This window comes from Giraffa tippelskirchi, chromosome 7 (assembly GCF_054371585.1).
Source record: "Giraffa tippelskirchi isolate mGirTip1 chromosome 7, T2T-mGirTip1v1.2.pri, whole genome shotgun sequence".
In the NCBI taxonomy this organism is placed as follows: Eukaryota; Metazoa; Chordata; class Mammalia; order Artiodactyla; family Giraffidae; genus Giraffa; species Giraffa tippelskirchi.
Window position 1 is genome coordinate 78513950 of NC_137281.1, and position 13353 is coordinate 78527302.

General features: G+C 37.9%; 1 protein-coding gene across 8 annotated transcripts in view; it reads right to left on the reverse strand.

Annotated features, from left to right (window-relative positions):
• Window positions 1-2769: 2769 nt before the first annotated feature.
• Window positions 2770-13353, reverse strand: part of SPG21 (SPG21 abhydrolase domain containing, maspardin) — a 32569-nt gene continuing 21985 nt past the window's right edge. For 4 of the 8 annotated variants that reach the window (XM_081506084.1, XM_081506082.1, XM_081506083.1 and 1 more), the window contains 6 exons: window positions 11124-11204; window positions 9699-9844; window positions 7731-7839; window positions 6934-7041; window positions 4760-4900; window positions 2770-3447 (listed from right to left, as the gene is read on the reverse strand). In XM_081506084.1, the coding sequence (XP_081362210.1) occupies window positions 3331-3447; window positions 4760-4900; window positions 6934-7041; window positions 7731-7839; window positions 9699-9844; window positions 11124-11204 (702 nt within the window). In that variant the 3' untranslated portion in view covers window positions 2770-3330. The remainder of the gene's footprint in view (window positions 3448-4759; window positions 4901-6933; window positions 7042-7730; window positions 7840-9698; window positions 9845-11123; window positions 11205-13353) is intronic. The other 4 variants (XM_081506089.1, XM_081506086.1, XM_081506088.1 and 1 more) reach the window with 1 other exon arrangement.

The window sequence follows — 13353 nt, forward strand, 5'->3', positions numbered from 1 at the left end:
TTTTTATAGTTCTTTCTTGTTCCTTTCTTTTGTCATCTTGTGATTTGATGACTGGTGTTCTGAATTCCTTTTTCTTGTGTATCTATTATAGATTTTTTAAAAAAATATGTATTTTAGGCTGTGCTAGATCTTTGTTGCTGCTTGGGCTTTTCTCAAGCTGCAGTGAGCAGGGGCTACTCTCTAGTTAGGGCATGCAGGCTTCTCGTTGCAGTGGCTTCTCTTGCTGCAGCACACTGGCTCTAGGGCATGCAGGCTTCAGTAGGAGCAGCACGTGGGCTCATTAGTTGCAGCTCCTGGGCTCTGGAGCACAGTCTCAATAGTTGTGGCACACCAGCTCAGTTGCTCCGTGGCATGTGGGATCTTCCCAGATCAGGGATCGAACCTGTGTCTCCTGAATTGGCAGGTAGTTCTTTACCACCGAGCCACCAGGGAAGCCCTATTATAGATTTTGTACGTGATTACCATGAGTGTTTTATATAGCAATTGTACACATATATGATTGTTATAAGGTGAAAGTGTTAGTCACTCAGATGTGTCTGACTCTTTGCAACCCCAGGGACTGTAGCTCACCTGGCTTCTCTGTCCATGGAATTCTCTAGGCAAGAATACTGGAGCAGGTAGCCATTCCCTTCTCCAGGGGATCAGATTCTTTATAATCTGAGCCACAAGGAAAGCCCTGTTTTAAGTTACTGAACTCTTAATTTCCAGTGCCTTTTAACAACTCTGCATTTGTGCTCTCCTCTCCTCACATTTGTTTTTGATATTATTTTACATCTAATTTTTCTGTGTATCCCTTTACAGCTTATTGTGGATGTAGATGATTTTGCTACTTTTGTGTTTTAACCTTCCTACTAGCTTTCTGTGAGGATGAGTTCCTACTTCTACTGTTTGCCTTTACTGATGAGATTTTTCCTTTCATAATTCTTGTTGTGGTCTTTTCTTTTTTGCTTGGAGAAGTTCCTGTAACGTTTCTTGTAAAGGTGGTTTGGTGGTATGAACTCTTTTTGCTTTTGTTTTTCTATAAGGCTTTTATCTCTCTGTCAATCCTAAATGACAGCATTGCTGGGTAGAGTATTCTTGGTTGTGGCAGGTTTTCCCTTTTCATCACTTTTAAGCATATTACGCCACTCTCTTCTGGTCTGTGGAGTCCGCTGAAAAGTTAGCTGATAGCTTTATAGGACTTCCTTTAATGTCATTGTTTTTTTCTTGCTGCTTTTAACATATTATTGACCAGTGACACACTATAGCCCAGGTATTAGTTTCTGCAAAACTCCTCCAGTCAGTAATGGGTTAATATTCTAATTTCTGCCATTTTGGCTACAACGTGTCTTGGTTTGTCTCTCTTTGGGTTAATCCTGCAGGGACTCTGCACTTCCTAGGATGGTTGGTTGTTTCAGTTCCTAAGTTAGGGAAACTTTCAGCTTTTATGACTTCAAGTATGTTCTCAGCTCTCTTTTCTCTTTCTTGGACCTCTATAATGTGAATATTAGTGCACTTGATGTTGCCACAGAGGTGTCTTTGTCTTCATTATTTTTCTGTTCAGCTTCAGTAATTTCCACTTCTTCATCTTCCAGCTTATTGATCCATTCCTTTGTAGCATTAGCTCTACTGTTGATTTCTTCTAGTGTATTTCTCAACTCTTGGCCTAAGGCATTCCAGCAGTGGTGCATGCAGGCTGTTGAGCCAGGGCCAGGCTAAAGGGAGGATTCCACAATGGCACTTGCCAGCACCAGTGTCCACGTGGTAGAATGAGCTCCCAAGATTGCTGCCAGCAGTGTCTATGCCCTTAGCGTGAGCTGCAGTTGCCTCCCGACTCTCAGAGGCAGGTAGGTCTGACCCAGGCTCCTATCAAATTACTGTTTCTGCCCTGCAACCCAGAACATGTGAGGTTTTGTGTGCACCCTTTGAGAGTGGAGTATCTATTTCCCCCAGCCCTCTGGGACTCCTGAAAGTAAGCCCTGCTGGCTTTTCAAAGCCAAATGCTCTGCGGGCTCATCTTGCCAGTGCAGGCCCTTTGGGCTGGGGAGCCTGACTTGGGGCTTGGAACCCTCTTTGGGAGAACCTCTGCAATTATAATTCTCCTGTATGTGGGGGTATAGGACTTGGCTATATTGCAACTGTGCCCCTCCTACCCATTTGGTTGTGATTTCTTCTTAATATCTTCTGTCATGGAGGATCTTTTTGGTTGGCTCTGGTCTTTCCAAAGCATGAACTTTGGAAGCTAAGTAGAACAAGTCAACTGTAAAAAGATATTTATGAGAGAATCACAAATAGGAACACTGACTAGATATTAGTATGAAAGAATTATTGCTGAATTTTTTAAAGTGTGATAACAGCATTATTTTATCTCTTGGAGGTACATAGAAAAATATTTACAGCTGAAATAAGATATCAGAAATTGCCTTAAAATAATCCAGTGATACGAGTATGTGTGGAAAAAGTGAGGGTGGGGTAAGAGATGATGCAACACCGTCCATGAGTTGATAATTTTTGAAGCTGATGGGGATGTAGTTCATTATACTATTTTCTCTATGTGTGTTTAAAATTTTCCACCGAGGGGGCAAAAAGCAGGTATGAAAAGTACCTTGCCAGAGCAGCAGCTCAGTAAATGACTGTTTTTGTAATCTAACGATGAGCAAAGTGTGCTTTAGAGTCACTTACCAAAAGTCACACAGGTTTGGCAAACACCACGGTCTGCTTCTCAGAGTCCTATGTGTAGGCAGCCCATTTGGCAGCTGCGATAATCATAAAAATCATAAAATCATAAAATTCAACTCACTGAAATTGAATTTTTATTCCAAAGACTGTAATGGGTAGAAAGACAACAGCCAAAACTAAAAACAACTGGCTTAACTGGAAATTAGAAGTAGTTGATTTGTAGGAGAGCAAACAGTGGGTGACGGCCTTGGCATTCTAATAACTGTTATAACCGAGAAAGCATAAAAAAAACAAATGTGCTGATACATAACGTGGCTGTGCAGCATTTACAGCAAATAACAGGAAGGGAGGAAGACAGAAAGAAAAGGAAAATCTACAAAACCCCCAAACTAAGAAATTAACAATTAAAACATAGTGGGTGAATACTTTTGGTAGCAAAATTTTCACAGTTCTTAAAATGGGAGTCTCCAAAAGTACTTAAGTTCAAAAGCTAAAAAAACTGAAGAGGAAATAGTTACACTGGCTTAGAAGAGCTGCCGCCTGTCACGAAGATGACCATCAGTCCTAGTTCCACAGTGATAACCGGTGAACCTGACCAGCTGAAAAGAGGCCGACTGGTGGGCACTGATGTCACTGATTGTACAAACACGCTGGACCGTTCGTCACTGACAGCTACTGCTCCTCCTGAGTGACACCAAGGCTGCCTTTCTGCACCTCGAGTTCCTCAGCACTGACCATCGACGGGTCAATAGCTGCATATTTGGTTCCATGGAACTGAAGCAAATGTATCTGCAGAAATGCAGAATGATTATTTTAAACATCACTGTCGTATATTAATAATTTCTACTTCTAAAGTTATAGAGTACTCAGGGAAAGGGCAAGATTGGGGTATGGGGTTAAAAGGTAAAAACTACCATGTATAAAATAAGCCACAAGGAGATACTGTACATCACAGGGTATATAGCCAATATCTTACAATAACTTTAAATGGAATATAATCTGTAATCTAAAAATGTTGAATCACTACATAGAACACGTGAAACTACCATTATAAACCAACTATGTATGTGTTAGTCACTCAGTTGTGTCTGCCTCTTTGCGACCCCGTGAATGATAGCCTGCCAGGCTCTTCTGTCCATGTAATTCTCCAGGGAATAATACTGGAGTGGGTTGCTATTCCCTTTTCCAGGGAATCATCCTGACCCAGGGACTGAACTTGGGTCTCCTGCATTGCAGGCAGATGCTTTACCATCTGACACACCAGGGAAGCCCAAAAAACCAATTATACCTCTATAAAAACAAATATATAAACACTAAAAAATTAGAGTAATACATACTAACTAGAGGGAAATTAGAAAACAAAAAAGTCAAAGATCATTATGTAACCAGTTTTTCTGGGCAACTACATATTCTTACTAACATTTTAAATTGCAGCATGCTGCTTCTCGAGCAGGTGTTTACCCTTCTCCTTTGCTGTTATGAATCAGGTCCTTCCCATCCTCTGCTGTTCTAATATCATAATGACTGTTTCTGGGAATCAGGTTGTTTTGTATTTACAATCCTCTCCTTAGGATCTGTAGCCACATGTGGATGACAGGATCAAAGAACATGACTGGTTTTTTAAGGCTCTTGATACTATTTGCCAAATTGCAAAGCAGCCATTTCTCACCACTATTCTAATATCAGTTTAGGTATCTGAAGAGGTGGTGTGTGTTAGATCGTGTGTGTGTTTTAATGCATTAAAATTAGACCAAAAAGTCACTTCATGGGACTCAGATTGACTCTGTTTTAAGTCTTGTGTCCTGCTCTGACTGAATTCCTCGAATCTGGGAGCCAAGGTCCCATGGAACCAAATGGCTACTTCAGCGTGTGAGTTCAGGCCTGTGGTTCATAGAAAAGAGAGGGTGGGCAGATAGTCATCCAGGTGTCTCTAATATGCTTGAATTCTATAAATTATTCATGTAGACCACCTTTATCAAGTTAGTGCTTCATTCCTACAGAGAATTCTGTAGTTCTCTTTCTCCACCACCACCAAAAAGCTTTATGTTTCAAACCATAGACTCTGGATTCAAAATGCTCTGAGTTCCAACCTAAGGCCTACCTGTATATAGAGATTCACCTCTGCACTTCTACACAGGTATGGGAAATTGCCTCCTGTTTTAAGGTGAGCCCTCCGGGCATTAGGATACAGTTTGTACATTTCTTCTTTAGCTTCAGTTGAAAGTGCACTCTGGTCAAACACCTTTAAAAGAACATGAGGACAAAACTGTTATTTCAATGTGTTCTTTTCACATTAAGCAAAGTGTCCCCCCCCAAGCACTCCTTTCAGGAGACATTGCTGAACCTTTCTGAAGCCTGGGCTGCCCCCTTCTGCTCATCCCTTGTGACTCTAACTCCAAAGTAAAAAACACAGATTTTACTGCCAAATGTCTTTTGCATTGTTTAGGGGAAAAAAATTCTACCATGAATTTCATTTGTCCTCAAAGATAGTTAATTAACAGAACATTAATAGCAAACAATCACTGAAAACACCAATTTCAAAAAGATCATGAAACTCCAAAAGAACTTAGTATTAATTTTAAAACAGTTATATGTATGATATGCTCCATGAAAATAATTTTCTAAAAAATTAAGAATACAAGATAAAAAGTCCAGACCCTTTCCTGGGGGAGCCACTGTTGAAAGTTTGCAATATATGACTCAAGAATCATATAATACTCATACAAATTTATGTTCAAACCCATGCAAAAATTATTCAAATAATATAAAAGAAACAAAAAAAACATGAAAATAAAGACAGGTGCATCTCCAACTTGCTAAAACTTGTAGACACTTTAAGTGACCATGTACTTGAGTGGTGAACATAACTTTGAAAGTGCAGGCAGAGCAAATCCACTGTGAGGACCATATATTTCTTTGAGAGTATTGACAAGCTTACTCTGTGTCATGGGGAATGTTGGAATGTAGCAATTATAGTAGAAAATGGTTAAGTTATTGTACATGTTCATAATAATTGATAAAAATCAGTTCTTAATTTAAATACCATATTACTTGCATTTAGGAATAAATCTATTGTGAGACAGAACAGTTATATGATTAAAATAAAAAGTCAAAGCCACAGTGAGATACCACTTCACATCCATTAGGGTGGCCACTATAAAAAAAAAAAGAAAACAGAAAATAACAAGGATATTGGCGAGGCTATGGAGAAATTGGAGACCTTATGCACTGCTAATGGGAATGTAAAATGGTATGGCCCCTGTGGAAGGCAGTAAGGCAGTTCCTCTAGGAGTTAAACAGAATTATCAAATGATTCAGCAATTCTACTTCTAGGTATGCACCACCCAAAAGAATTGGAAATAGGACCCTGAATGTGTATTTGCACACCAATATTTACAGCAGCATTATTCACAATAGCCAAAAGGTGGAAACAACTCAAATGTCTATCAACAGATGAAAGGATAAACAGACTGTGGTATATACATAGAGCGCAATATTATCCAACTGTAAAAGGGAATGATTTTTAAAAATTTTAAATTTATTTTTAATTAGAGGATAACTGGATATTTTTTAACATATGCTTTAACATGGATAAAGCTTGGAAATATGCTAAGTGAAACAAGCCAGATACAAAAGGATATTTGTATGATTCCACTTATATGAGGTACCTATAACAGGCAAATTCATAGAGACAAAAAGCAGGACAAAGGTTACTAGGGTCCTAGGGGGAACGGTGAATGAAGAGTTATTGTTTAATGGGTACAGAGTTTCAATTTGGGATGATGGAAAGTTCTGGAGATGGATAACAGTGGCAGTTGGATCACACTATAAATATACTTAATGCTACTGAACTGTACACTTAAAAGTAGTTTAAATGGTGAATTTTGTTATGTGTATTTTACTACAATTAAAAAACATGTAAGAAGCAAGCTTTTGTGTTAACTACACTTTATGGAATTCTGGCACCTTCATTTTGCTGCCCAGATTTGTAATAGCTTATAAAGAATAGCAAAGCAAACCAAAATGGGTAAAGACTATCATGTTTGTTTAAATTTATTTTTATTTCAATGGTGTTATTCCTTCCAGGAAAAATACAGGATAAGCAATAAAAGATTTTTTTGAAATTGAGAAAGCTATGTGGGGGGCAGGTGGTAAAAACAAATTCAAGGCAGTGTTTGAAGCAACACTGAAAAATCGTAAAATGATTTGTAAGGTGGATCTTGACATATACATATAAAAAAGGTAAAGCATCTGTTTTACTTAAAGAAAACTTACGTCCATAATGGTTACAGGGATATCCCGAATTTTATGAGGTTCCACATAAGAATTTTGACAGTTCAGGGTAAGTCTTGAAGCCAGTTCACTCTGACCCAAACTTTCCAGCTGCAGGAAAAAACACAGGTAAAGTTTATTCAAAATTTTGTTTTTCCAAAATTTTCACATTTACATTAGATCCACAGATAATATCCTATTTATAAAGGTGGCATTATGTGTGGTGGGGTCAGTAAGTTAACCACTGGGGAGACATAATGTATTTAGACCATAACTGGGCCCTGGAAGTGGTGATATTTTTCTGTTCTGGACACCTGGCCTTCCACAACTCAGCCTGAGCTGCCTTTTCAGCCAGGTGCCTGTGGGCAGCAAGCCCATTCCAGAAGCTCAATGAAGACGGAGAAACATTTCAGTGATCTTTGAGCTGGAAGAGGCCTCAGAAAAAATCATCTATCCAGTAGTTCCTACATGCACATCTACAAACCTGCTCCATCACACTTACCTGGGGAGGTAGAAGTGGAGGAGTGAGGTAAAAACAGGTTCCCAGAGCCCTCGGCAAGGGATTCCAGTTCAAGGTCTAGTGTGAGGCCTTAGAATCTGTATTTTTTAAATTTCCCCAAATGATTCTGATAAATTACTCAGCAGCCATAATAACCGTCTGGATATATTAAAGTTAATATAGAAAAATGCTTAACAAACACCTCTAATACACACTGAGCGAGACAGGTATTTCTCAGGAACCAAGAAGACATGGAAATTCCCAGGACAAGGTGTCCCCTCCCCAAGGTCATGATCCTTACCCTGTCTACCATGAAATCAATGGCATCAGCCATCATAGGGTCCACTGGGCCAGAGGAAAAGTTCCCAAGAACTATTTTTTTAAGCATAAATGATGGCATCAGCCAAAAGCTGTAAAAAAAAAAACAAAAAAAAAACCTGATCATTTAAACTTACAAGACTATACATGCGTGGCAAGTATTCATTCAATACTGAAGCTCTGTATTAGCTAGGCATTTGGGATTTAGAGATTTAAAAAACCTAGTCTCTTCCTTCAAAGAGCTAGTTTTGAAGCATCTAGTTTTTATAAATGCTTTCTCAAGTTCCCAAAGAGTTATGGTTTCATATGATCAAACTTTTGAGGATTTGGAATAATTATAAACAATATTTCAAAATGCTTTTACTGAGATAGGTATTCTGATAATTCCAAGATTTTATTTTCTAGGTGGTCTTATTTTCAATGGCTAAGCTACTTGTGGAAAACTGAACCCCTACCATATCAACCTTAAGGTTTATATCACCTTTTGATTAACATTAAAGGATAGATTTCAAAATGGTAAAATCACAGAGTTATTATACCTACTATTGCTACTAGTGGATTCTTGGGCTAATTCAAGGCAATTCAATCTTCATGTATTTCTATATGTGACCTTTTGTTAGGGTTTACTCCATTAATTACATTGGGAGCCCTTATATAGGGTAAACATGAATTTTTTTAAATCTATGCTGAAAATGACTTATAAAAGGTACAGACCACCTTCTGATGTACATTCTCAGTAAACTTCCCTTACAAGGACCAGTTGGCCATCTTTCAGTCGCCTTCAGTGATCTAAGTTCTCTACTCCAACCCATCCAACAGCTTCTTAACTTCTAAAGGGGATGCTGCCTGGGTGTTTTCTGTGTGTGTGTGGCTGGGGGGCGGGGCTCATCCTCTTGGCTCTGTTCACCCCTGAAGCCTCTGTGTGGCACATAGTAAGTACTCAGACATCTGATAAAAAATTCCTGATATGCAAGAACACCAAGTGGGGGAAGTCTTGGCTTGTGACAATCAAAACAACATGAAAAAATCATCAAAAAGAATGACTTTTGGTGCATCATCTGGACATGAAGTATCTGTCTAATGCATACAAGAAACTGCTGCACAAATGCTGAGTAAACAAGTGAGAAAACATCAGGAAACATTTTTTAAAAAATCAGAATGCAACAGTAAATAGTTGTGAAAACCATGAGAACAATGTTTACCTAGAACATTTATTGAAAACCAATCTGATCACTCAGGTAAGTTAAGTCAATAGGCTGCTTTTGGGGGGTAGAGCCTAGCCTTGCTAGCAATGAAAGAAATATAGTGAAGTCAGCTTTAAGGTACCATTAGACATCTATAAAACTAATTCAAATGATAAAATCAATGAAGGAATGGCTCAGAGAAAGCAGGTACCCCACTGATTGCCTTGCAAAGCATTCTGCCCTCTCCATCTTTCTAAAAAGTGGACTAATGTTGTAAAAGTGCCAGCAAACTGAACAGTCTCTCCATTTCAGGGAACCTATCTCAAGGAAATAACCCAGAAAGAGAGGAACAAAAGTAATTTACATGCAAAGGTTTATAGTAGAAACTGGTGAAAAACTGAGAGAAGCTGAAGGCCTTAAAAAAAAATGTAACAGTCATTACACAGAACTCCATACACAAAATACTAAGTGGAGCAAGCAGAACACAGTATCAGTGAGATATGCACTGAAGGGAAACTGTAAAGGCATATGAACTATAATAAACAAAGCCAGACAATGATTTAGAGTAACAGGAACCACTGAAGTTAGAATTCTTTCAAGTCTTTTCTTTTCAAGGGTGACTGTTTCTAAAGCTAAAAGCCAGGATGGTTTCAGAAAACAAAAGTATATATGGCCCCTCCCTCCCTAATGCTTCAAAAAACCAAACATCAACATTTTTAATTCCACTGAAAATAACAAAACTGTTGGTTGAATGTTTACATTCTTACCTGTTTGCAGTCCACGTTTGGTTAAAGATAGAGGTGTCACTGAAGGAATTGCAGAGGATGAGGGAATGGACTCTGGGAGATTTGTGAGTGTACTCAGCAAACTTCTGAGCCAAAAAGCCTCCCAAAGAAGCCCCAAAGAGATGAACCTAATTGGAACCAAACAGAAGGATCCTAAAAACAATGACTTATCTTGAAGTATCAAAAAATTGTTTTAATTATCACCAACTACAGAATATAATTGATGCTTTTGAACTGTGGTGTTGGAGAACTCTTGAGAGTCCCTTGGACTGCAAGGAGATCCAACCAGTCCATCCTAAAGGAGATCAGTCCTGGGTGTTCATTGGAAGGACTGATGTTGAAGCTGAAACTCCAATATGCTGGCCACCTGATGCGAAGAGCTGACTCATTTGAAAAGACCCTGATGCTGGGAAGGATTGAGGGCAGGAGGAGAAGGGGACGACAGAGGATGAGATGGTTGGATGGCATCACCGACTCAATTGACATGGGTTTGGGTAAACTCCGGCAGTTGGTGATGGACAGGGAGGCCTGGCGTGCTGCGGTTCATGGGGTCGTAAAGAGTTGGACACAACTGAGTGACTGAACTGAACTGAACAGAATATAATGTTATCACCAGTCATTAGACTGAAATATTTACAGCAGTTAGAAGCTTAGGAAATACAGTATTTAAATGAAATGTCTATGCCCTGTCAAGAAAAAATACACGGTGCATATATTAGTTAACAAAACATTATTCACAGATTATATTAGAAAATGAAACTACTTTGCATTTTCTGTTTAAGAAAACAAATTTTAATTTGGAAATTCAGTATTTCCACTCCCAGACATGTACTCAAGAGAACTGAAAACATCTGTCTACACAAAAATTTGTGTAAGAATGTTCATAGCAACATCACTCATAATAACTAACCAATGGAAACAAATCAAATGATGAATGGGTAAATAAAATGTGTTTTATCCATTCAATGGGATTTTATTTAACAATTAAAAGGAATTATTGATAGAATTATTGATAGAATCTGCAACATTGATGAACCTTGAAAATCTTGTGTGAAGTGAAAAAAGCCAGTCACAAAAGACCACAAATTACATCTTTATATTTATATAAAATATCCATAACAGGCAAATCCACAGACAGGGCTCCAGGGAGGAAGAAGGGTGGTGACTGCTAAGTATGGGGTTTCTTTCTGGGGTGGAAAAAATGTTCAAAAATTGACTGTTGTGATGGTTGCACATATCTCTGAATATATTAAAAACCAGTGAATTATACACTTTAAAAGGGTAAACTATATGGTATGTGAATTCTAGCTCAAAAGAGCTGTTATTAAAAAATAAAAGACAACACCAGACAATGACGTAAATGTTGCATTAAAATCACATGTGAGTAACTAGTTTCAAGGTACTCACTTTATCCAATTGTAAATGGTCTAAAAGTTTTCTGAATCCATCACAGAATTCAAGATGGTCCCAATAAACTGGATACTGCAACTAGAATATAACAATTTTAAAATTTATTTTAAAAACTATAAAGGTAAAATACAACTCATATGTATCTGAAAAATTTAGGGCTCTCATATCAGTATTTCTCATTTGCTCAATCTCTGCTCCTTTTTCAAAACATGGGAAAATAAGCTCTCATCTTATCCTAGACTTCAAAATTCTAATTCTAACTAAGAGAACAATTAAAAAAATAAAAATAAAAATCACTCTAGTGATACTACATATACAACAATTTCAATTCACATCAATTTCCTTTCCAAATAGCTAAGAAACTCTGAGGTTCAAGAATGAACAGAGCAGAACCTATTCAAGTGAGAAAATTTTGTTTTCCCCTTAAACCAATTTCATTCTGAATTATGGCTCAGAACTAGAAATCCTTCTAAGGAGAGTTTCCTCTCTTTTTGGTAGCATTTCTTTAAGGGAGTATTCAATAAAATTGTTCCTCTCCTTTTATTGACTCAGTCATTCTATCTGACTTCTTGTAGTACTTTTGTTTGTGATCAAACATTTCAAGTGCTTGACCCTAGGTAACCCATCAATGTTGACAATAATGAAGAAAAAGAAACACAAGTCACTAATTCCTTTCTAGGGGACTCAGGCTTATCACCGAAGAGTGCCCTTTAATAAATGTAAGACTCATCTTAAAGGCTTGCTGTTTTAAGCACTTAGATTCATTTGGCTAATGGCAAATCATTGGGATAGATACCACCATGTAAATTATGGGATAATTTCAGATATGATGTAATATGTTAGTTTTACTATTAAAATTCCATTCATGGATACAGTTCCACTTTTCTGAGGCAGGATGGAGAACAGACTCTTCCTAGCAAAAATTTGAGAATTTGAGTCAGATGATAGCCTAAAAGAAAGGAGATGACATTTTTATGAATCCTTTAACTTAAAAATGTCTGTGCCCTAAGGAGTGTCCCAGAGCTGAGGTGTTGAGTGTGGTGGTTCCACTCTACGAACTCTGGCCTGAAGGGCCAGGTGGAAGGTCTCTGCATCTGGCACTCTGAGCAAGCAAGACTGTAAGCACAAAGGGGAAAAAAAAAGCTGGAGACAAGATGGCAGAGTAGAAGGATTTGAGCTTACACTCCTCTCATGAAAACACCGAAATCACAACTAATTGCTGAACAACCATAACAAAAAAGGCTTAAGCCTACCAAAAAAAAGCCTATACCCAAAGAAGAAACCATAATGAGACACCTGAGGAACAGAGGCCACAAACACAGAAAATTAGATAAAATGATATGCGAAGAAATATGTTCCAAGATAAAACCCGAGAAGAACAAATGAAGTGAAGATAGGCACTCAACCTGAAAAAGAATTCGGAGTAATGATGGTACTCCAGGCCCAAAGGGAGTGGCACAATATATTTAAAGTGATGAAAGGCAAAAACATATGACCAAGAATACTCTAATCAGCAAGGTTCTTGTTCAGATTCAATGAAGAAATCAAAATCTTTATGGACAAGCAAAAGCTAAGAGGATTCAGCACCACCAAACCAGCTTTACAATGAATGCTAAAAGGATTTCTCTAGACAAAAAAGAAAGGCCACAACTAGAAACAAGAAAATTACAAATGAGAAAGCTCACTAGTAAAGGCAAACATACAGTAAAAAGTAGGAAATCATCCACACACAAATATGATATCAAACCCAGAAATCATGAGAAGAGGAGAGTACAAATGCAAGACATTAGAAATGCATTTGAAATTAAGAGACCAGCACTTAGAACAATCTTGTGTGTGTGTGTATATAGAGACAGACAGACAGAGAGAGAGAGAGCATGCTATATCAAAATTTCATGGTAACTGCAAGCCAAAAATCTACAATAGATACACATAGAAAAGAAAAATTGATCCAAACAAAACACTAAAGATAGTCATCAAATCACAAGTGGAAGTATGTTAGCCACTCAGTCATGTCCAACTCTTTGTGACCTCATGGACTGTAGCCCCAGACATCTGTCTATGGAATTCTACAGGCAAGAATACTGGAGTGGTTAGAAGAGAAAAACAGAGGAAAAGGAAAAAATGACCTATAAAACCAAATCCAAAACAATTAACAAAACAGCAATAAGAACACACATATCAATAATTATCTTAAATGTAAATGGATTAAATGTTCCAACCAAAA